Here is a 26,567-nt window from a genome sequence, read left to right as displayed (position 1 = left end):
CAATAAAAAACAAAGGTTTTCAACTGAAACAGATGAGATTTCCTGGCATCTGTAGCAATAAAATGCCACCTAAATATGGCCCTGCAGTGTTAAAGACCTGTGCTTCTCCTGTTTGCTAATATCTCAGCTAAGTCACTCAGAAAACCAGGATAGAACTTCTTCACGGAGCACAAAATTCAGCTAATAACCTACACCAGGATTCATATTCAGAATGGTAAAACTAGTAACTGTTACATAAACAAACAAATGAACAAAAACATGTTATCTGTGGCATGTGGTTTTCCATCCATTACCCAGTCAGTTATCCAGCATTTAAATGGCTCTAAAATGCTACAATTGACAAATTATCTATTATACTGAACTTGCAATCTAAAACATGAAGAATGGAAAGCAGCAGCTGACCCGGATACAAGTTTTCATTAGGCTCAATTTAAAGGTAAAGGCACTCAAATTCCTGGAGAGCAGGCCAATATACAGACCTTGCTTGCCTTGAAAGTACATATTTCATCACAGACTGGGAAATTTTATGCTGAAATTCAAAGTATGATTACACTTAAGGGTGCTTCACAGGATTTTGTCAATGTTTTTCCCACAGGTAGGACTCCATTAAAAAATGGGCACTCCTCCTTTATAGCTGAAAAAGTTAGAAAAATATCCTTCACATACTAAGCCAAAACAAGACCAACAGTTCCATTTTCATATAATAGTGACTTCAGTTACTAAACAGGGACATCTTCCATGGTAACTGTGAGTACCTGTAAGAAACACCAAGACACAAAGAATATTCAGGCAATAAGCAGTATGGGAAACCAACCTAAAAGAAGGAAAGAACTGATGAAGAGACTTGTATCCAAAGCATAAAAAGAACTGTCCATGGTAATCTAGGCCAGCGTTTTGGAGAATAAGAAGACTGCTGACATTGAAAGATTTCAAAGAATGCTTATCAATTGCTCTGCATCTCCTTTCAGACCAAACTACAGGAAGCTGTCAGTGTAACCTTAAGGAATTTATACTTACAAGTAAGAAACTTCTTCCTGATAACAAGAATTGAACATTCAACTAGTTTTCCACACTTTATACAAGAATCTTTTTCTCTGCAGATCTTTAACAGATTCTTTTACTGTAAGGCAGAGTGGTTTAAACTAGGACTCTCAGAACCAGATTTCAAACAAATTCCCTCTAACTTTAAGGATTCACTATTAAAACTAAAATATGAATACTTACAGGGCATATTCAGATATATGTAACTTGCTCACATCAAATATTTCTTTATTCTTCATCAGATACACTGAACGTATGTAGGAAACAAAACACTGTAAAGTAAAAGGTTTAAATATAATAGTCAGAAATAGAAAATGAATGTAAAGCAAGATAAAAAAAATTAACCAAACGGATAACTTCAACAGTAGTTATTTAAAAAACTCAAAAATAGTTGAGTATATCCCTATTCCACAAAAGCAAAAACAACTGCCTTTTTAGAACTGCAATATTTAAAAAGATTTAAAACAAATTAAAAAGTTTTTAAAAAGACTTTAAATTTGATTCCATCAAGCCAACTCAATAGCTTCTCCAAAAGCTAGAAGTTAATATGATCCAGTTGCAATATTACCATATAATGGGGAAAAACATAGGCTTTGGAATAATATGGATGATAATCTGAGCTCCATATCTTACCAGCTAAACAGGTTTCTTGTTTCTCTTTCAGCTCCCTCATATATCAAACAGAGACAATACAACCTTCTACTTAGAGTAGTATGAGAATTAAATGAGAAAACGCATATAAATATCTGGGTATATTTTCTGGAATACAGTAAGTATCAATAAATCCTAGTTATTAGTAATAATTATTATTGTAGTAGTCAAAGAACAAGTTTTCTAGAAAAATAAGATTTTACTGTAAGCTAATAAAATCATGATAGGAACAAATTTATTCCTAAAACTTTTCTTTTCCCATTTCAAGTAATTCATCATCATCTAATTTCAAAGTTATTTGTCACCATCAACTTGTGATATTTTTCTTCTGTTTGTGTTTTGTTTAAAAAAAAAAAAGAAAGAAAGCTATGTTTATGCCAAGAGCTATACAAACCAAAATTTAAACATGGTCCTGATCCTTTGTCAGTTTGTAAAACAATCAGGCAACAAAGATCATGAAACATCTAAGTAAGCATTTTCATTTTTCTATCTTAAAAACAATTTCTGTAAAATATATTTAATTCCCATTTCTGTATTTCTAAACTTCACATTTTCTCTAACTTGATACTAAAATCCTTTCTTCAAACCATTTACATTAATCACCAAACCATTTTCCCTGTCTACCAAGGTATGAACAATGAATGGCTCCAGTTCAAGGATAATTTTTCCCCTACAATCACCCATGAGAAATCATCACAGTTGCTTATCGTCCTTGTTCTATCCAGATTATAATAAAAAACTAGAAAATCATTTCTATGAAACTAGATAGCTTGCTGCTGCTGGCAATACAGTTAGTGAGTCTGCTAAACCATGCGTGAAACCCAATAAATCACATCATTTATTTCAATGTGCTATTCTATAATCTTTGTTCTGGAAGGCTCATTTGTTGCATGCACAAACCAGTGAAACAATATCCTTCCAATGTTTCATATTTCCTGATTCATAACTGACTGTCTAGGTATGCAGTAAGTTACAACATAACAGAATTCATGTATATTATTTTTAAATGGGCAGACTATTTCCAAACCTTCTAGAACAAAGATTTATCTCCTAGCTTAAAGTATGTCTGCCTGACAAAACATGCACACAAATGTTTACAAGCCCAAATATATGCCCCACCCCAAATTTTGTTTTAAGGCCCTTTTCATTAGATTTCAGATGAAATGAGCTTATAGAAGTCCAACTTTGTATAATTCATTACTTGGTTTTCTTTTATTGTGGAATTAATTTCTCCTGAGGTATCATGTAAGTTCTGAAGAAAGTCAGATCTGAATATGAATCTCAGGTCTGCCACTTAATAGCTCCATGACCCTGGACAATTTTAAATTTTCTCAAGGTATTATTTACTTATCTATAGAATCAAATCAGTACCACCTACCTCATAGGTTGTTGGGAAGATTAAAATAGTGCACAAACTGTCACATAAGAGTCATGTCATAGCTAAGTACATAGCACATAATAAGCATTCAACTTTTAGTTTTCATCATATTATTTTAAGCACAGCAATAACTTGATAAAATATAAGTTATTTTTTTTTAAATGTAAGGTCTGCTCTTTAAATCTGCTTTGCTGAAAATATTAAATTTCAAAACCAAAACATAAAACCCTGACTACTGTTTTTCTGCCCATAATCTTCTATCTACTTAGGATGCTTTTTCCATATCCCCTCTATTTTCTTCCTCCCACTTCATCTATCTGCTGAAATAAAACCCAATTTCTGGATCCCTACTCTCTCACTGTTGATGTGTTATGGTAAGTGCAGATGTAAATGGCATATGTAGATCTCATAACTACAATATAAGTAAAATATAATAAACATATAAAATATAAGTGGTGAAAATGAAGAGCTTTATAACAGGGATTCAAATACTTGTCAATTCAAAGACTGGACAGCTGTAAGCACAATGAACATTAATTTCACATCTTCCTTTCCTAAAGAATCTATTGCTGGGTACTCTAAGAACTAAAACAAATAAGTATAACTAAAAGAGACACTTCTTTGTGTATTTGCTAATCAAGAGGATTTCTAAGTCCAGAAAAGTAATTTGGGAACATTAAGTCACATTTATAGATTAAAATCTCATTCTTAAAGACAATTTAGTAAGTATTATGCTTTCTAGAAATTTAACCTAATATAAGAAGAGATACTGATTAAGACATTAGTCTTATAGTCAAGAAAGTGCAGTCAGGCGTCATAGTAACTTTAATGAAGAAACCAAAAGTTGATAACTTGTTCAAGTATATTAGAAATCAGGCCACTATACACTTAAAAATCATCTTTAAGATAATTTTCTATGGACAAGTAATAAACATTTTCCCAGGTTACTATAAGAAATATATAATTTTTTTAAAGTTAAAGAAGCAGCTAAACTTATCTGAAAATTATACTATTTGACTATCTGAAGCTAGGGTTTCCAGGCAGGAATTCCTGCCCATTCTCAGGAATCATTTTCGCTTTACCATTCCCAAATCCTGAGAAAAGTTGGTCGGGAAATCGGGAAAATAGGCTCCTTGAACCCAGTAATACCCACAATGGGAAATAAACGTAGTACTCACAATGTTTCTTAGACATTTTCCTATTTATCGCTAGGGTTTCTGGATGGGAATTCCCACCCGTTCTCGGGAATTTTTTTCACTCTTCCATTCCCAAATCCCGAGAAAAGTTGGTCAAGAAATCGGAAAAATTGGCTCCTTGAACCCAGGTGGTTGGTATAATCAGCCGTCACTTTGTGGAAACGATTCATCGTGGAGAATAGAAAACAGTTTATATCTCAGGATTCGGGAAGGGGAAAGCGAAACAAATTCCTGAGAACAGGTGGGAATTCCCGCCTGGAAACCCTACCTGAAGCATTGCCATGCAACCTACTAGAGATAGCAGAAAATGACGAAATTTAACTTTATTATGTGCTCTATTCCATGAAGGTACCCAATTCAAAAATAACTTACCCTTTGAGCTCTTTCTTTTAAATCTTGATCTTGAGCTAAAAATGATTCCAATTTTTTCTGGACATCTATAAGTTTTTCTGGATTGATTCTTTGTAACAAAAAAATAAATGTTAAATTAAAACATCTCAATTTTAGAAACTGAAAATAGTACACTATTTTCCTCAGTATTTTAAAATCTGTAACATTATTTCTCATCTATGAACCAGATTAGATTAAAATTACACTAGACATACATTTGACTCTCTTGCATAATGAATAATGCAGGGGAAAAAATGAAAGATCAAACATCTTTTCTAAACATCCCATGCTGAGTGAGTGAAAGATACTAAGGTTAACACCACAATTAGCATTGGTACTTAAGTCTATAAAGTTAGAAAGTAGCCTCTCATGGGAGATGGATCATCAATGAAATGGAATAAATGAAATCTAATGTCATTTGTGTATTCCCGTTTTTCAGCCAAATATCATAAAACCAACTTCAAACAAACAACTAGCCAAAGGATATTAATATTGTCTTCCTTACCTGGATATTAGGCATAATATAAAAAAGAATTCTTACTTAAATTCTGCCCAGGAAGGCTACAGGAAAGAATGAAATTCTTACAAGGGTCTAGGTTTTCCTGATTTTAGACTGAACTGCTTTGTTCCTGAAAAGCTGGGGTGATGATAAGTGGTAATGGATTAGGTGGTTTTTACTTTTTATAATTGTAAAAAAAAAATTCAAAATATACAAAAGTAGAAAATTTTCACTCAGACTCAACAATTACCAACTCACAGCCAATCTTGTTTCATCTAAACCCTTTCCCATGCCAGCCCAATTAAACAACCTTCCCAATTACATTCCTCCAAATAAAAGCCAGGGTGTTTCAAAGGCCCAAATACAAGTGAGACTGATCAATTCTGCTGACACTCAATCTAAATATCTTCAATGACATAGGAGCAAAACCCTCTGAAATGGACACACAACCCTAAAAAATTTTATCCAAGACGTTTAATCCTTTCAACCATCAGTGCCTCCTAAGACCAATAAGTTCTCTTTTTCCACCAACAGTCTTCTGAAAAAATTAAAAATTAAAAAGTCACAAACCAGACAGCAGAATAGATTAGAGGGAGGAGGGAATCAGGTATACATAATTAACAATAACTTCATGCCTTCATTATCCTAACAACAACATCAAGACACCAAGTAGTTCTTACTTGATTTCCTTCACAGGCACTTTCTTCTGGAGAAGCTGCTGCACCATCCCTTTTTCTTCCGAGGGGAGCAAAATTAATAAGGCTTCACCATCCTCTTTATACCTAAACAAAAAACAAACAAAATCTCTTCCACATCAATGCAATCTGCGTTATATATTTTAACAGATTGATGAACAGGAAACATGCAAGTAAGTTCACCTAATTAGTAAATATTAGGAATACCATTTTTTTTAACTTCTATGACAACAGAAAACTGGGGCTCTGAACACTTTTCAAATTTTCATCACTAGTTATAATTCCTAGTGACTTTGAGGCTATACCAAATGCAAGATGTAGATCCTTAAGAAACAAATCAATGAAAAAGAATTTCTTAAATAGCTCTCTACCTATAGCAAGGAGACAATTTCTCCTTCAAGCCACCAGAATGTTGTAATAAAACTAGGCATTTAATAAACGTGGAACCCTGTACATTAAGGAAATCTAATCCTCTTCCTGGGGATCTGACTTATAAGAAAAACTTGCCTCCAATCTGTGTACTTCTTTTTTCCCTTGCACCATCAGAAATTTCTTCGTAAGCAGGCCACAAGACACCCATAGTAACTTAAGCTTCTTGTGCTACTTGAATACAGATTTCTGATACCTTAGTGTCAGTTATTATGTGCAAATAATAAAACAGACTGGAATTGGGTATTTGTGGAAAATAAATTTTAAAGACACAAAAGAAAAAGTAATCTCAAAGCACTCTCTTCAGGGTTCATGCTATAAAACATGAGGGGCAAGTTTTTATAGTTAACCAAATAAACTATTTACTGAGAAACCATGCCAGGGATAACAGTGAAGGACATAAAGAAATAGAAGATGAATGTCCCTGTCTTCAGTAATCTAACAATCTAGTTGACTAAAAAAGATAAACACACACAAAAGCAAGAGATTCAAGAAAAAGCACCAAAATGGTAAATGAGTCAATATCAAAGGACAACAATGGGCAATAAAATGCCATGAACTGAGAAGTGAAAAGAGACCATTCAGGGTTAGCCAGGGAAGAACAGAAACGAATCATAGCAGATGGAATTTGAGGTGGGTCTTGAAAATGGATAGAAAGGAAAAAGCTAAGGTATCTCAAAGGGGAAGAATGAACAAAGGAAAAATACAAAGCAAACTTAGAAAGAAATAAAGATAGGAGAAACTCAACCAAAGCCAGTGTATATAAACAGCTGTGATGATTGCTAGAAAGGTACATTAGAGTCTGGTTCAGAAGGATCTTGAATGCCTCTACTAGAGAGATTGAAAACCACTGTATGGAAGCAGAATTTTATCACTAAATGGAGGAGGGAAACATTGACTTTGTTGACTTATTGTACTGTACTATAAAGACGAAATGGCAATTTTTACCTCACATGTTGATTTCGAAACTCCACTCCTACACATAATGTGAAATGCCCGTGTAATACTTTTACAGAAGTATATAAATATGTGTGTCTTTATTTTTACACAAACACATAGAAAAGTACAAAATAAATCAAAACTGTTAAAAGTTTTAAGTTAATTCATATATTTTTAAAAATTAAGGGGCCACACTATGCCAGGCACTGAAATAGAGTGATAAAACATTGTTCTGGCTGTCATAGAGATTATAGACTAATAGGGACAGACATTAAAACCAGTGAATAACAATAAAGTGGTATGAGTGTTACAGTAGACATACAGTATGTGAACATAAAACGGACAGCTCTACTAAATGTAGTTTAGGAATCAAGAAAATTGCCCTGAGGAAATGACATCTAAGAGCTGAGAACTAAAGAACAATTAGAAATTAATCAAACACTAGGGAGAGTCAAGTTTTCCACAGGGAAAAGGCAGCAGCTGAGGGTCCAGTGGATAATTCTGTCTTCTTCATGCTTATTTGCTTTTTCTAGGTTTTCCAAATGCATGTGTACTAAACAGGAAGAAAAGAGTAAGGCTAAACATACATTTATTCCTTTTACTAAATATGTTTCATAACAGAAAAACTAGTACCAAATACCTTCCTCATTGTATTTTAACATAGGCTAGTATGACCCAAATGTTTCATCTTCATTTCCTATAAAGAAATATGAATTTAAAGCATCCCCCGGAGCAGTGTTGGACTAAACTATCTGTGAAGGCAGAAATTATTAGTATATAAAGTAGTGAGGCAACAGCCTAAGCAGATAAAATATCTGAGAGACATCACAACTTCTGAGGCTCCAAGAGACAGGCTGAGGGTCAAAGAGGACAGAGATCAGTTAATAATGACCACTACACAGTGCACATACTAAAATGCCCTCAAGGCAACTAGATTCTTGAGGTGAAGTCAGTTACCTTCATAAGAAGTCTTATTTTGTGTGGCCCAAAGAGGAACAGTTAAGAAGGAGGGAGATCTGTGGGTTGAAGGATAACTAACCATTTAGTATCCATATCCAAATTCAGAGATGGAGAGATAAAATAAATAGGTCCCCAAGTCTACATAGAGCCAGAACTGTAGTAAAGGGGTAAAGAGAAAGCTCTGGGATATCAAAAAGGCACCCACTAAAAATCTCTGATCTTCAGACTGACTCATAAGCAGAAATAATAAGTCTGATAATCTACATCAATCTTTTCTACGCATTCATGCTCCCACGGAGAATATGGGAGAAAAAGTCATGATGAAAGTCACAAGAGGGCCATAGACAAACGTTTTAAAAGTATAGGTAACAGAGAATATACAAAGGCTACACAAGGTCAAGACAAACTGCAACACTGAAATTTAGAAAACAAAATTCTCAAAGGAAAAATGGAAAAAAGTGTCCAAAGTGGAATGGTACAAGGCAAGCATCTAATAAAAAGTCCACTAGCCATTTTACCTGTTTTACATCACAGACAGCTTTTCCCAGAAACAATGGAAAGCACAAATTATCTCCCACACACCAATACCAAAAAATTTCCAGTAAGCTTTTATTTCAAAAATAAAAGCACTTTTTAAAAAAAAACATAAGACGTTTTACTTTTTTAATGCTTACAAGAATAGTTTATTTATCTATGAGCTAGCTTTTAGATTTCAAAAGCAATATCCAAGGCCAGAAGCTAAGTATATGTATATAAAAAAAAAAAAAGTGTTCTTCATAAGGCCTACATTTTAAAACTCTATATGTTTAGACAGATTAAGAGACATTCTAGGCACCCTATAAAAAGCTCTGCATCTGAACAAAACAAAAATCTCATTTTCACTATCAGTATCAATACATTACATTTATATAGCTCTTTAGAATTTATGAAGAGCTCCATTTTAAACTGATTTGCCAAACTTAAAAGCAAGCAACCAACAGGTGAAGCAAATAAAAACTAGTTGCTAGGGTTTCCAGTCAAGATGGCAGAGTAGGTAAACACTGTGTTTGCCTCCTCCAATGAACACATTAAAATTAGAAATAAGTTATAGAGCAGTCAACCTGGACAATCATCCAAAGACTAGCTAAACAGAAGTCCTATACCTAAGGACATAAAGAAGCCACCTCAAGACTGGTAGGAGAGCTGGAGATACAAAATGAGCTGGTCTCACAATCACATGAGGCGGTCGAGAATCGAGAGGGATATCTCAGCTGCAGAGGTCACCTCTGAAGAGTGAAGGGTCCCAGCCCCAAACTGGGCTCCTCAGCCCAGACCAACAGTGCTGGAAAAGGAGCCCCCACAACATCTGGTTGTGAAAATGAGTGGATTCCATCTGTCCAGGTGAGAAGGAAGGTAGCTAGACACCCAGGCATCCTCTTAAAGGGCCGACACACAGACTCTCTCACTCCCAGGCACTCATCCAGTGCTCCAGGGGAGGGACAGCAGCTCGGGAGGTGCCAGAGACATATAGGGGAAGACTGAGTTGTGTGGCTACAGGGTGAGGGCTGCAGGGAAAGCTGCCATAGTCCCTGTGTTAAGCTCTCCTCCCCTGTAGCCAGCAGGAGGATGCCATCTTTCCTGTGTTGAGCCCTCCCCACCACACAGCCAAATCTGAATTTTGAATAGCCTTGTGAGCTCTGCTCACTCCACCCTGGCAGACTCCCTAGGACTCAGCTCCACCCATCTTGCTCAACACCAAAGGCATTTTTACAGCTGGTAAGCAACCAGTGTTAGCGTGAGCTGCAGTCATTCTTGGACAACTCTCTGGGATCTATGGGACCCAGGTAGGTTGGTGTACTCTGAGATTTTTGCAGAGTGGACCCAGGCTCAGAACTGGGGTCAAATCTGACTCTGCATTAACCTGCTGAACACCACTCACCCCACACTGGTGACTCCCTGAGACACCACCCCACCCAACTCACCGCCAGAGGCTGTTTTCCAGCCTACAGGCAGCCAGTGTTGACCCATCCTGTAGTCTCTCTTAGACAAGTTTCAGGGGTCCTCTGGCCCCAGGCAGGCAGTGGCTGGCCTCAGTGTACACTGAGCCTTTTAAAGAGTGGTTCCTGGCTCAGAACTAGCATCAAATCTTAATCTGCATTAACCTGTTGAACCCACACACTCCACAGTGGTGACTCCTTGAGACACCCCTCCCCACCCAACTCCCATACCACCCAAGGCTCTTTCAGTGGGAAAGCCTGATGGACAGGCAGCAGGTGACAGCGAGCCTCAGGGTGGCCTGCGCCTTTTGCTGAGCTGCCACAGGCCTACTACTGGTAACAGCAAGCCTCAGTTCTCACCGTGGCCTCTCCCACACACCTAGAGGTCCAGCACAGGTAGCGATCACTTTGTTGTAGCCCTGGACCAGTCACAGACAGCAGCTTACCTTGGCCTGCACACAAACTCCTCCCAAGAGGAGGAACCAGCACCCCTGGTGGCCAGCTTCAAACCACAACAGAATACCACTCAATTAGCCCCACAAGCGGCACACCAAAAAAGTGGTGTCAGCAGGCACCAGAGCCCATCGGGGCAAATCCTGCTCCATGGGGTCAGGCCCCGCGTAGCAACTCATACACTGTGTACATGGCCAACTCTCATAACCAGTAAGCCTGAGGGTCAGTCCCACTCACTGACATACCAAAAGCATACCGGCTCAGGTGACAAGGGACACTGCACCACTGGGCCCCACAAAACACCTACTACATAAGGCTACCCTACCAAGACTGGGAGATGTAGCAGATCTACCTAATACAGAGACTCAAACACAGGGAAGGAGCCAAAACGAGGAAACTAAAAAGCATGTCCCAAATGAAAAACCAGGAGGAAATTCCAGAAAAATAACTAAATAAAACGAAGGCACTCAATCTAACAAATACAGACTTCAAAACATGAAGGATGATTAATGAACTTACTGAGGATGATTGTAATAAGGATGATTAATTAACTTACTAAGAACTTCAGCAAAGAGACAGTAAGCATAAAGAACGACAAAGAAACCACAAAAAAGAACCACTCAGAAATAAAAAATACAATGACTGAAATGAAGAACACACTAAATGGAATCAACAGATTAGATGAAGCAAAGGAACGAATCAATGATTTAGAAGACAAGGTAGCATAAAATACCCAATCAGAACAAGAAGAAAAAAGAACAAAAAACAATGAAGATAGTTTAAGGGACCTGTGGGACAACATTAAAGCATAACAACATTCACATCATAGAGACTACCAGAAGGAGAAGAGATGAAGCAAGGGATTGAGAACCTATTTGAAGAAATAATGACTGAAAACTTCCCTAACCTGGTGAAGGAAATAGACATACAAGTCAAGGAAGCAGAGAGTCCCAAACAAGAAAAATCCACAGGCAAACACCAAGACACATCACCATTAAAATGCCAAAGGTGAACGACAAAGAGAGAATCTTAAAAACAACAAGAGAAAAGTAGTTAGTTACCTACAAGAGAGCTATCATAAGACTGTCAGCTGATCTCTCAACAGATTTTTTAAGATTTTTATTCCAGTATAGCTGGCATACAATATATTAGTTTCAGGTGTACATCATAGTTATTCAACAGTACCCACCTAGCACCACAGAGCTATTAACACATTACTGATTATATTCCCTATGCTAAATAAGTGATCACCATGGTAAGCCCAGCAACTATCTGACACTGTACCAGGCTGTCACAATATTATTGCTCTTTTCCCTCCCTTTTTAAATTTTTCAATGAAAGTTAACATCCAATATTACTTTATAGTAATTTCAAGTGTATAGCATACTGGTTAGATATTTACATAATTTAGGAAGTGATCCCACTGACTAGTACTACCCAACACTATACATAGTTATTACTATATTATGTTCCCTATACTTTACATCCCCATGACTATTCTGTAACTACCAATTTGTATTTCTTAATCTCTTCATCTTTTTCACCCATCACCCAACCCTCCCTCCTATCTATCACCCGGATAGGTTGGTGCAAAAGTAATTGTGGTTTAAAAGGTTAAACGTTGCAAAAACCACAATTACTTTTGCACCAATCTAATAGTACCCATCTAACACTATACCTAGTTATTACAATGTTATTATCTATATTCCTATGCTATTCCCCATATTTCCATGACTACTGTGTAACAACGAATTTGTACTTCTTAATCCCTTCCCCTTTTCACCCACCCCCAAACCCTCTCCAGTCAGGCAACCATCAAAATGCTCTCTGTATCTACGAGTTTGTTTCTGTTTCGCTTGTTTATTTTGTTCTTTAGATTCCTCTTATAAGTGAAGTCATATGACACTTCACTGTCTGACTTATTATACTCAGCACAGTACCCTCTACATCCATCCATGCTGTCGCAAATGGCAAGATTTCCTTCTTTTTTATGGCTGAGTTAATATTCCACTGTATATATATATGTACCACCTCTTCTTTTTCCATTCATCTATTCAGTGACACCCAGGTTGCCTTCATATCTTGGCTTATGTAAACAATGCTGCAATGAACATATGGATGAGCACGCTCCCAGAATGAAGTAGCATTCTGGGTATTTTGGATAAATACCCAGAAGTGGGATTAATAGGTCCTCATTTGTTTCTTGTGAAAGTCTATTTTGTCTGGTATAAGTATTGCTACACCAGCATTCATTTGTTTGTTGACATTTTCATGAAATACCTTTTCCCACCCCTTTACTTTCAGTCTTTGTGTGTCTTTCAATATGAAGTGAGTCTCTTCTAGGCAGCATACGTAAGGGTCTTGTTTTCTTATCCATTCAGGCCCCTATCTTTTGATTGGAGCACTTAATACATTTACATTTAGGGTAATTGTTCATAGGTTATGTCGTTATTGCCATTTCATTATTTATATTTGTTATTTTATTTTTTCTCATTTTAAAGAGGTCCTACTAAGATTCCTTGTCATACTGATTTGGTGGTGATGAACTCCTTTAGTTTTTTTCTTGTCTGGGAAGCCCTTTATCTGTTCTTCGATTCTAAATGATAGTTTTGCCAGGTAATCTTAGTTGTAGGTCCTTGCTTTTCATCACTTTGAGTATTTCTTGCCAATCCTTTCTGGCCTACAAAGCTTCTGTTCAGAAATCAGCTAACAGTCTTATGGGGGCTCCTTTGCAGATAACTGCTTTCTCTTGTTGCTTTTAAGATTCTCTCTCTGTCTTTAACCTTTGGCATTTTAATTATGATGTGTCTTGATGTTTGCCTCTTTGGGTTCATCTTATTTAGGACTCTCTGTGCTTGTATATCTATTTCATTCATCAGCTTAGGTAAGTTGTATGTCATTATTTCTTCAAACAGGTTTTCAATTCCTTGCTTTCTGTCTTATCCTTCTAGTATCCCTGTGATCCGAACATTGGTACGCTTGATGTTGTCTGGGAGGCCCCTTAAACTTTCTTCAATGTTTTGGATTCTTTTTTTCTTTTTGCTGTTCTGACTGGGTGTTTTCTGCTACCTTATCTTCTCCATCACTGGTTCGATCCTTTACTTCATCTAATCTACTGCTGATTTCCTGTAATGTATTCATTTCCGTTATCGTATTCTTTATTTCTGACTGGTTCTTTTTCCTGTTTTTCTATGTCTGTTTTTATGCTTCCTATCTTTGTTGAAGTTCTTCTTGAGATCACTGAGCATCCTTATAACCAGTGTTTGGAACTCTGTGTCTGGTAGATTGTTTGTGTCCATTTTGTTTAGTTTTTTTTCTAAAGCTTTGTTCTGTTCTTTTATTTGGGGCATGTTTCTTGTCTCCCCATTTTGGCTGACTCTCTGTGTTTGTTTCTATGTACTAGGTAGGGCGGCTATGTCTTCAGGCCTTAGCAGAGTGGACTTATGTAGTAGGTGTGCTGTGGGGCTCAGTGGCGCAGTCCTCCTGGTCACTTGAGCCACACACTCCAGATGTGTTGCTTGTGTGGGTTGTGTGTGCCCTCCTTTTGTAGGTGAGCCTTTGTTGCTATTTGCACGTCAATAGGAGGGATTGACCCTTGGGCTCACTGGTTGTGAGGCTGAGACTCACTAGCTGAGACTACAATGGGAGTTGTGGTGCAGGGGATGACCCAACAGAACAGGATCTGCCACAGCAACGCTCTGGTGCCTGCCCAACCCACCCATGTGTGTCCTTCTTGAAGGCAGCTGGGTGATGCTCCAGCTTGTTTCAAAGCTGGCCATTGGAATTGCCAGCCCCAGGATCACCTTGGAGGGGATCCACTAAAGGTCAAGTTTTGCCACAGCCCGGGCCACCCAGCAGGAACCACAAAGAAATCTGCAGATGGCTGCGGCTCATGCCATGCTTAGAAGTGTCTCGAGAGGCCAAGCTGCAAACCAAAGACAGCTGCTGTTAGTGCCAGACTTAGGGCTGCTCAGCCAGAGGTAGAGGACACACTCAAGCCAGATGCTGCTTCTCTGGGTTCTGTGAACCTTTGAGAAGCCCTAAGAAAATCTGCAGCATGAGCTAAGACAAGCAGTTTGTACAAAAAGCCACTGGAAGCGGCTTTGATGTGCCAGAAAGTTGGGCAGGGCAGCATCTGGAATTACCAGACGATGCAAATGAAAGGCTTTAGCCAGCTTGATGGAATCTTAAGATCTGATGGCCACTTGTGCCTGCATGCTGATAAGAGGGAGGGCTCAACAAAGAAACAATGGCCTCCGAGACCTTCTCCATCTCGAAGAAAACTACCTCCGCAGCTCCCGTCCTAAGCCAGACAACTAAGTTCTCCACCATATGTCCCTGCCGCCTTTCTAGCTGCTGCCCCAGGTCTGAACCAGTGATTCTGTCAAGTGAGTAAGTGCTTGTGCAGTCCCTTTAAGAGGAATAGCTGGGACTTTAGCCACCTCCATCTCTTTCAGTCACAATGTCCACTGGTTTTTACAACCAGAAATCATGGGGACTTCTCTCCCTGGCACTGGAGCCCTGGGTTGGGATGGGGCTGGAAGGTCTCACTACTCTGGGTGGGACCTCCACAGCCGAGATAGCCCTCCCAATTTTTAATGGTCATATGTAGGTGTGGGACTAGCCCATTCTTATCTCTGTTCTTCCTACCAGTTTCGAGGTGGCTTCTTCTACAAGTCCTTAGTTACAGGGCTTTGCTTCAACAAGATTTTAGGTGATTATCAATGATGGTTGTTTTGTAGTTTAGTTGTAATTTTGATATGGTCATGACAGAAGGTAAGCACAGCATTTCCCTACTGCACCATGTTGACCGTAACCGCACAACAGAAACTTTGCAGGCCAGAAGGGATTGTCATGAAACATTTAAAGTGATGAAAAGTAAGAAACTATAACAAAGACTACTCTACCCAGGAAGACTATAATTTAAAATTGAAGGAGGGATAATGAGCTTCCCAGATAAGAAGAGGCTAAAGTAATTCATGACCACCAAACCAGTATTACAAAAACTGTTAAAAACACTTCTCTAAGGAGAAGGGGGAGAGGAGAACATAAGTATGAATAATATAATGGCAATAACTGTGTACCTGTCAATAATTGCTTCAAATGTAAATGGATTAAATGCTCCAATCAAAAGACACAGAGTAGCTAAACAGGTAAGAAAACAAGATACACATGTTGTCTACAGGAGACCCACTTCAGATAAAAAGACCCAGACAGACTTAAAGTAAAGGGATGGAAAAACATATGTCATGCAAATGGAAATAAAACAAAAATAAGCTGAAGTAGCAATACTTATACCAGACAAAACAGACTTTAAAACAAAGGCTATAATAAGAGAAAAAGAAGGACATTTCATACTGATAAAGAGATCAATCCAACAGAAGGATATAACCCTTGTAAATATTTCTGCACCCGACACAGGAGCACCTAAATACATAAAGCAAGTATTAACTGAAATAAAGGGAAACGCTGACAGTAATACAATCATAATAAAGGATTTTAACATCCCACTGACATTCAATGGATAGATCTTCCAGACAAAAAAATCAAGAAGGAAACAGAGGCCTTAAGTGACACACTAGACCAGATGGATTTAATTGATATTATTAGAGTATTTCACCCCAAAGCAGCAGGATATACATTCTTTTCAAGTGCACATGTAACATTTTCCAAGACAGACCACATGTTAGGCCATAATACAAGTCTCAATAAATTTAAGACTGAAATCCTATCAAGTTTCTTCACTGATCAGAAACCAATTACAAAAAAAGAAAGGAAAAAAATAAAAACCTGAAAAACACACAAACACATGGAGGCTAAATAACATGCTACTAAACAATAAATGGGTTAACAATGAGATCAAGGAAGAAATAAAAAAATACCTTGAGACAAATGAAAACAAAAACACAATGACTCAAAATCTATAGGACACAGTGAAAACAGCCCTAAGAGGGAAATTCATAGCAATACAGATTTACAAGAAAAATCTCAAGTAAACAATCTAAAACCTAAAAGAACTGGGAAAAAAACAGCAAACAAAGACCAAAGTGAATAGAGGAAGGAAATAATAAAGATCAGAGCGGAAATGAACAAAACAGTCTTAAAAAAACAATATGAAAGATCGATAAAACCAAGAACTGGTTCTTTAGAAACAAAATTAATAAACCTTTAACCAGACTCATCAAGAAAAAGAGAGGAACCAAATGAAGTCAGAAATGAAAGAGGAGAAGTGAGGTGAGAATGGACACCACAAAATACAGCGGATTATAAGAAAATAGTACAAATAATTATATGCCAACCAATTGGACAATCTGGAAGCAATAATTCCTAGAAACATACAATCTTCCAAGACCAAATCCAGAAGAAACAGAAAATCTGAACAGACCAATTACTACTAACAAAATTGAATCAGTAATCAAAAAACTCGCCACAAGCAAAAGTCCTGGACCAGATGGCTTCACAGGTGAATTTTACCAAACATTTAAAGAAGAATTAAAACCTATCCTCTTCAAGATATTCTAAAAAATTCAAGAGGATGGAAGGCTCCCAACTGGCCACCATTACCCTGATTCCAAAGCCAGACAAAAATATTACAAAAAAAGAAAATTATATACCAATATTCCTGATGAATATAGCTGCAAAAATCCTCAACAAAATATCAGCAAACTGAATTCAGGAATACATTATAAGGATCATACACCAGGTTCAAGTGAAATTTTTTTCCTGGGATGCAAGGGTGGTTCAATATCTGCAAATCAATATGATACACCATATAAGCAAAATGGAAAAACAAAAATCATAGGATCACATCAACAGATGCAGATAAAGTGTTTGACAAAATCCAGCATCCATTTATGATAAAAACTCTCAGCAAAGTGGAGAAACAGAGGACATACCTCAACATAATAGATGCCATATATGACAAACCCACAGCTAACATCATACACAATGGTGAAAAAGCTAAAAGTATTTTTTTTTAAGATTTTTTTTTTTTAATTGGGGAAGGGGAACAGGACTTTATTAGAGAACAGTGTGTACTTCCAGGCTTTTTTCCAAGTCAAATTGTTATCCTTTCAATCTTAGTTGTGGAGGACACAGTTCAGCTCCAAGTCCAGTTGCCATTGTTAGTTGTAGGGGGCACAGCCCACCATCCCTTGCGGGAGTCGAACCGGCAACCTTGTGGTGGAGAAGACGCGCTCCAACCTACTGAGCCATCCGGGAGCATAGCAGCAGTTCAGCTCAAGGTGACGTGTTCAATCTTAGTTGCGGGGACGCTGCCAACCATCCCTTGTGGGAGTCGAGGAGTTGAACCAGCAACCTGTGGTTGAGAGCCCACTGGCCCATGTGGGAAATGAACCGGCAGCCTTCGGTGTTAGGAGCACGGAGCTCCAACCGCCTGAGCCACCAGGCCAGCCCTAAAAGTATTTTTCTTAAGATCAGGAACAAGACAAGGATGTCCACTTTCACTGCTTTTATTCAACACATTATTGGAAGTCCTAGTCACGGCAATCAGACAAAAGAAAAAAAAAAAAGAAAGAAAAGGCATTCAAATTGGAAATGAAAAGTGTCATTATTTGCAGAGGACATGATACTGTATACAGAGAACCCCAAAGATTCCACCCAAAAACTTTTAGAACTGATAAATGAATTCAGTAAAGTAAGAGGATACAAAATTAATATTCAGAAATCAGTTGCATTTCTATATACCAATAATTAACTATCAGAAACAGAAATTAAGAAGACAATCCCATTTCCAATTGCATCAAAAAAAATAAAATACGTAGGAGTAAATTTAACCAGAGGTACAAGACGTGTACTTAGAAAATTATAAGTCACTGAAGAAAGAAATTGAAGAAGATACAAATAAATGAAAGCATATACCATGCTCAAGGATAGGAAGAATTAACATAGTTAAAATGCTACACAAAGCAATGTACAGATTCAACACAATCTCTATCAAAATACCAATCACATTTTTCACAAAACTAGAACAAACAGTCCTAAAATTTATATGGAACCATAAAAGACCCTGAATACCCACAGTAATCTTGAGAAAGAAAAACAAAACTGGAGGTAGCACACCTGTTATCAAATTATACTACAAGGTTACAGTAATCAAAACAGCATGGTACTGGCATAAAAACAGATACACAGATCAATGGAACAAAACAGAGAGCCCAAAAATAAACCCACACCAAATGGTCAATTAATCTATGACAAAGGAGACAAAAATATAGAACGGGATAAAGACAGTCTACTCAATAAAAGGTATTGGGAAAACTGGACAGATACATGCAAAAAAAAAAAAGGAAAGGAAAAAGAAACTGGACCACCTTCTTACACCATTTACACGAATAAACTCAAAAGAGATTAAGGACTTAAATGTAAGGCCCAAAACCATGAAACTCCTACAAGAAAACATAGGCATCAACTCTCTGTAATATTTTTTCTGATATGTTGCCTCAGGCACAAAAGAAACAAAAGAAAAAAGAAACAAATGGTATTACATCAAATTAAAAAGTTTTGCACAGCAAAGGAATCCATCGACAAAACAGAAAGAACTGGATAAAGATGTGATATGGGGGGACAGCCGGTTAGCTCAGTTGGTTAGAGCACGGTGCTCTTAACAAGGTTGCAGGTTTGATCCCCACATGGGCCACTGTAATCTGCGACCTCCACAACTAGATTGAAACAACCACTTGACTTGGAGCTGATGGGTCCTGGAAAAACATACTGACATAAATAAAAGTTAAAAAATAAAAATGTGATGTGGTACATATATACAATAGAATATTACTCTGCCATAAAAAAGAATGAAATCTTACCATTTGCACTACCCAATGGGTGGACCTGGAAGGTATTACGCTAAGTGAAATAAGTCACAGAAAGACAAATACCATATAATCTCACTTACATGTGGAATCTAAAGAACAAAGTCAACGGAAAAAAAAACAGAAACAGAGTCATGAATGCAGGAAACAAGTTGATTGTTGCCAGATGGGAGGGGGTTAGGGCATGAAAAAGGTGAAGGGATTAAGAAGTACACATTAGTAGATGTGAAAGTCATGAGAATGTAAAGTAAAGCATAGGGAATATAGTCAGTAAAATGGTAATAACTACATATAATGCCAGGTGGGTACTAGATTAGTCAGGGGGATCACTTCATAAATTATATAAATGTCTAATCACGATGCTGTACACCTGAAAGCAATATAAAATACTGAATGTGAACTGTAACTGAAAAAAATTTTTAAAAGGTGGGGGGAAAAAAAAGGTTCAAATTTCCAGATATAAAACAAATAAGTTATGGGGATGTAATGTACAGCATGGGGAATATAGTCAATAATATTGCGATAGCGTGAAACGGTGTTAGATAGTTGTTGGACTTATCATGGTGATCACTTCTTTAGGTATATAAATGATGTGTAACTATGGTGTATACCTAAAACCAATATAGTATTGTATGTTAGCTATATTTTAATAAAAATCTTAAAAAAAAAATAAAAGAACGTTCCTAAAAGACCAAGGAGTTAGGGGTGAAGGGATACTGACCACTACATATCAGACTTTTAACTTTCAATTCATTGCTTCCTTCAACTATTCCAGGATTCCCTTCAGAAAGAAGTGTCCTCAATGGATTACAATTGTCTGCTATCAGAAAACTTACCTCTACATCCTAAAGCTCAATAGTATTTCTAGCTAAAATAAGAGATCTAGACCTTTGGCTTTTGGTTCCCAGTGGTAATTATTCCACTGAAATTACCTAAAAACAAACTATGGCCAGAGGAAGGGAAAAAAAGCCTTGCCAATAGTGTGTCTTCTACCCAAGAACTATTAATCTGCAACTACTCCAATTCAGATTCCCCAGCACAACTCCAATTCCAGTTGAGTCTTTTAGCATCCCTTAAACTTTGCTCATTCATACTCTATTACTGTAGCATGATCTGGTACTGTTCACAATTGCCAAGCCACCCTCAGGTCTCCCAGCCTGGTTATCCAGGTTACAAATCAGGTCATTAAAAAAATATATATTTAGAATAATTCCATTTTTGTACTTTTTTTACATACACAGACATACATGAAAAAAATTTTAGGTGATGGGATTTGGGCATTTAATTGTTTTGCCATTGTCTAGAATTAGTATAGTGAATGAGCACTACTTTTATAATGAAACACAAGTTACTTAAGAAAAACAAGTAAAAAATTTTATATGCTTTAAAAAATCTACATATTTTACATCACCCTTACTTCGTTAATACACACCCCAGTACTACCAATATTAGTGTATTGGTAGATATTTCTTTACCTTGACCATTACCTTTCAGGATATGTATGAATGCATCTTTCATATCTAACATATACATTATTTATACCTAAAAGCTGGTCACCAAATATCTGGAGAGTGAACAAATGGAAACAAAGCACTAGAAGTTGCATAGTAGATAAAACACTGAATTTGGAGTCAAAAGAACTTATTTCAAGTCCCAGTTGTACTATTCATTAGCTTGATAATTTTAAATAATGAGTCACTTTATCATTATACATCACATTTTTATATTTATAAGTTATACAATTTGAATGAAATGATGTAGATCCCTTCAGGACCTAAAATTCTACACCTGTGACCTGTCACAATACAAACATGATCAAGAGGTAGAGAAATGGAGACAACTGCTGGTCACACGCTGCTATTCCACAGCCCTTCTCTCTTCCCGTCCCTATAGCTCCTCCTGTTCTCCCTATGCCTCAGCCTCACCTGTGGCAACCAGTCCCATTCCTGCCACCGTGGGAGAACAGTGCAATCGGCCACACAGATGCAGACAGCCAAAGGAATCAGAGTCCAGCTGTTCTGCTCCTCCTGCACAACGTGGTACAGAGGAAAGCTTATTGCAGGAGAAAGGATATCTCTGACTCAAAGTATCTAGACTCTCTACACTAGATTTAAAAAAGAAAAAGATGGGGAAATACGCTGGGAAAAATAAAATCATCTGCAATCTAAAATCTTGGAAACACGAACACGTACACCACAACAGGCTCAAAAGTTTGACAAATGAAGTTCACCACAAAGTACCTAGAAAGAAACCAAGCAAGCTAACATGCACTGCATGGAAAGCTCCCAGCGAACTGATTAAGAATAAGGATTTATGAGTTCACAGGGCAAGGGTAAAAATCATTAACCTCTATCAACTGTCCCCCAGAATTTTTTTAAAAAGACGATGCTTTGATAGATTTAGAACAAAAAGAAAATCCATATAAAAGCAGTATTGATACCACCTAAAATTATACTTTCAGAAAACTGAGTTAGCAATGATTAACAGCATTTTACAGAAGAAACTGAGGCTTAAGGGGTTAAGAACTGATCTAAGGGTACACAGCCATCAGATGACAGAGCCAAATCCAAACCTAACTATGATTTTTAAGGATAGTGTTTGATCAACTGTTGGGTATGTGTCCCTCATAGTCCAAATACAGAAGGGAAAAATAATGTATTTTAGTGCATGACCACAAATGGCAGCAAACTAAAGTTATTTACCTTCTTGCTCCAAACACCTGGTTTTCTTGCATTCTAGAAGCCCTGCACAGCGGGAGCAGCCACTAAACTTCATTAAATAAAAACAGCTATTTGAGACACACTGGCAAGAATATGAGTTGCAGAGTCAAAGACCCAAGTATAAATCCCAACCCTGGTACTTCCTAAGTAAGCTTGGACACATTTTACCTCGAAATCTCTGAGAAAGATTTCCCAAAGAAGACCTCTTTCCATAAGGCTATTATAAAGACTAAATGAGTTCATTCATTTATTCACTCAGATTTTTACTCAGTGTTAGGAAATGGCTAAGCTACTGTCTAGTCATTCCCTGTGTGAATGCAGGAGAAGGAAGAAATCTCCCAGGCTTAAAAAAATTTTTTAAAAGCCATACAGTCAAATCTCCTCGTAAACATACTAGTGACAGGCTGACAGGCCTCCTGGGGAACAAACATGGTAAATTTGCTAGCATGTGAGTCTTCATCTGTGAGATGCTATTAATAGGATAGAGCAGGTTGTTTACAGTCTATGGATTCAAGGGGTAGGTCTCTGCAGTCAGCCTTGTAACTGAGTATACCAATGGCCCCTTCGTATAGTGATAAGCCATGCATATCGCTTAGAGGCTGAGGCCAGAGCACATCCTGCTGTACAAGAATGGACCTGTGGAGCCATACTGAAAGTCCCATGCCTCTTCCTTCCTCACATTGGAGGTCAGACAATTAAATGCGAATTTCTGGGAACAATGTTGCTAACTAACCTTCTTTTTTATATCAGAGGGATTATTCATTATGAATTTGTACCAACTGGACAAACACCAAGTTTACTATTTGGAAGTGCTGAAAAGGCTGTGTGAAAAAGTTAGATGAAAACGACCTGAACTTTTCACCAACAATTCATGGCTCTTACATCATAATACACCAGCTCACACGGCACTGTCTGTGAGGGAGTTTTTAGCCAGTAAACAAATTACTGGAACACCCTCCCTATGCACCTGATCTGGCCCCCAATGACTTCTTTCTTTACCTAAAGATAAAGGAAATATTGAAAGGAAGACATTTCGATGACATTCAGGACATCAAGGGTAATGTGACGACAGCTCTGATGGTCATTCCAGAAAGAGTTCCAAAATTGCTTTGAAGGGTGGACTAAGCGCTGGCATCAGTGCATAGTTTCCCAAGGGGAGTACTTCAAAGGTGACTGTAGTGATATTCAGCAATGAGGTATGTAGCACTTTTTCTAGGATGAGTTCACGAACTTAATTATCAGACCTCGTATACCTCGTATACCTTTCTCCTCAATATTACTGAAGTTTGATATTAACTGTGGCAGTCATCTTCTAAAATGGCTCTCAATAATCCATCTGACCAAGGCATATCTGACCAAGAGCTAGTGAGGAAATTAATTCTGGCAACAAGCACGTTGAGTGAGCTTGGAAAAGGATCAAACCCTCACCTCACCCCAGGCCCCAGTTCCCCAATCCCCGTTGAAACTTAAAGTGCTATATGACACCTTGACTGCAGCACACATACAAAGATTAAACTAAGTTTTAACAGATTAAGAACACATGATTAGCCAATATCAGAAGACCCAGATGAGCCACACCTGGATTCCTGACCCACAGAAACTGTGAGATAACATGTAGTTCTTAATTTAAACCACTAAGTTTGGGGTAATTTGTTACACTGAAATAGCTAATCAATATATTAAGTAAGATCTCTAATTCATGAGTCTGATTTGAGAAACTAATTGTGTTATCTCAAGTGTCTATTCGGTGCCAGGCTGTGTTCTAAGCCTCAGGGTACAGCAATTAAGTAGATAAACTCCCTTGCCTTATGAAGCTTACATTCTAGTAAAGACAAAGACAAACAAATAATAAATATAATAAGTAAATGCTCTAGTATATTAAAAGGTGTTAAGTGCTATGGAAAAAAGAAAATAAGAGCAAGGTAAAGAGGAGTGGTTGGAGCAAGGTAAGACAGTCATGTGGATACTTAAGGCAAAAGCACTGCAGAAGAAAGAAAATATAAGGGCCCTGAGACAAAAACATGCCTGGCATGGAGGAGAAACAGCAAGACCAGTATGGAGCATAGGAAACAAGTGGAGAGTAATAAGAAATAGGGTTGGAGGAGGGTTGAATACTATCACCCCAGTGAATCATTGGCTTTTACTCTGAGTGAAATGGGAAGCCATCAAAGGAATGACATGATCTGACTTGTGTTTTAAAATGATCACTCTGCCTGTTAAGGTGAGAAAAGACAGCAGGAGAGCACGGGTGAGTGCTTGGGAAATAAGACACTCCTAAGCAATATCACCCCCCTTGCCCACCTAACTCGATAGCTAGACTGATCATACTCTACCCCTGCTCCTCAATGCTTCTAGATGCAAAATAAAGGATTGATTTTGCCCTTTTTTTAAAGCTTTAAATTCTAGATACCAACACACAAAGGCAGAAGGCCATGTGAGGAAACAGCAGCCTCTATACAAGAGTGGACCAAAGATAGAATCTCCGAAAATCTAAGCTAAAGGAATGAAAAAAGTAAGAATTTTCATTAGCAAAAATTGTTCCTATGTTAAACCTAAGATACACATCCTAAGTTTCAGTAAATCAATGCTCATGGAAATTGTCTTTTCACTTTTATTATTTCAATTTACAAACCAATTAACGACATTTAAAAAGTTAACTTCATTACTTATTCCATAAAGTACCGGTATTTTCCACAAACCAACCATGAACTCTTCACAAGTTAGCACATTAGAAATTTGACTACTTTCCATCTTCATATTTGCTGTTGTATCTAAACTGCTGCCAGTGGGCATGCAAGCAAAGAACTGTCCTCTGCTGTCCCCTAGTGGAATTACATTTTGCTACCTCAATCACTCCCAAACAAAATCTGAAATCCACAAAATATAGCCAGGTAAGACTAAGCTGGAATATTGCTAGATTTTACCACTACTCTGGAAGACAGACAAGTTATATTTTATACACGCAGACACTCCCATCTTTTATATATCAACTCCCAATTGTTTATATATAAACAATTATATAAAGTCACACCTTCTACCCACAGACCCCCACTCCCCAAATAAAAGCATTTAAAAAATTAGGAATATCTCATGTACACCTCCTTTCCATTCCCAAAGCTTTATTTTCAAGTGGCCATTTTTATAAGTGAAAGAGCTTGATTTTGTGAGTACCAAAAACTGCAAGCCCTAAAGACAATCACTTTTAAGTGGGAGAATTATCACAGGACATAGCTTTATAAACTAGGTTTGGATCCCTTACCTCACTTGTCTCTAAAGGAGATCATTCTGTTAAAAAAGGTGTGGATGATTAAGGAAAACGGAAATTTTTCTCAGTTGCTAAAGATCAAAAGAATTTTAGACAGGTGAATAAATTAAAATAGAATAAGTACTTTAAGGAAATAAGTACCCAAATCTCTCCTTATTTTCACTTAGCTAAAAGACGAAAAAGAAAACAAACAAAAAACCAGATTCCCCAAACCTCAGCTATTTTGCCACAAAGCACTGAATTCATTTCTGTGTATTCATATAGTTCAATTCCCAAAGCAAACACTATGTGGCAATCTGGCTTTGATCACAGCATATGCAAAGGATTTTAATTAGTTTCAAATTTTAATTTAGCCTGTATTCAATTCGATTTCCAGGCTCATAGCCCACGAAACTCTATCTCTAAACCCATTAATGGCAACTTTTAAACTGCAATTTAGTCAGTTTTTATGAAACTGTTGAAGAAAAAACAAGCATTACATATCCTAAAACTTTCCACAGACTACACATCTAAAAATAGTCAATTCAAAGTATTTTTAATTGGTTACGAAGGGTCAAACAGGCTTGTACTTTAAAAATTAATGACCACATTAGAAACTGCATTACAATAGTTTTTCAAATGAGTATTTTCTCTTAAAACAATCATGATGTGGTCCTCCGTCCCCTCATCTCCACGGTCCTTAAGACCAATTTCATGTGCACCAGGACATGTTGAACCACGTAACATTTTAACAACTTCTCCAGGAACCAAGAACCCTGAAATATTTCCCCTTCATTAACTTTTTCCTGAAGCACTGAGATGTCCAATAACCTTCACACAGGAAGAATAAGTTTTAAATACTGCTAAATGTATTCTATAAAGGAATCAGTTTGCTCTATGCATGTCAACACCAATGGCACAACTAAAAGCCTGTATTGCCCCTGGTCCAATATGCTAGTGAGAGACCAGATCCACCCCGATCTGCCTAGAGGCCTTACAGGACCACAAAATGGAAGTGCGTGCATGGGTACATGTACAATTCCACATACACTACACATTTACTGAGGAGAATTAAACAATGGACAGTCATTCCAGCAAACACTATTAAAAACTACTGAATATCTCATATACAAAAGATAATCTGAACGTGTATGAAACACATCAA

The 26,567-nt window shown here is 37.4% G+C and overlaps 1 protein-coding gene across 2 annotated transcripts in view; it reads right to left on the bottom strand.

The window, feature by feature from the left end:
* The window catches only part of DDX10 (DEAD-box helicase 10), a 284,465-nt gene that overhangs the window by 217,374 nt on the left and 40,524 nt on the right, over positions 1–26,567 (bottom strand). For both annotated transcript variants that reach the window (XM_033120942.1, XM_033120943.1), the window contains exons 10-12: positions 5,836–5,937; positions 4,639–4,726; positions 1,225–1,313 (exon numbers count right to left, since the gene is read on the bottom strand). In XM_033120942.1, the coding sequence (XP_032976833.1) occupies positions 1,225–1,313; positions 4,639–4,726; positions 5,836–5,937 (279 nt within the window). The remainder of the gene's footprint in view (positions 1–1,224; positions 1,314–4,638; positions 4,727–5,835; positions 5,938–26,567) is intronic.

The sequence above is a fragment of the Rhinolophus ferrumequinum genome, chromosome 11 (assembly GCF_004115265.2).
Source record: "Rhinolophus ferrumequinum isolate MPI-CBG mRhiFer1 chromosome 11, mRhiFer1_v1.p, whole genome shotgun sequence".
NCBI lineage: Eukaryota > Metazoa > Chordata > Mammalia > Chiroptera > Rhinolophidae > Rhinolophus > Rhinolophus ferrumequinum.
This window is presented reverse-complemented; position numbering and strand designations above follow the sequence as displayed.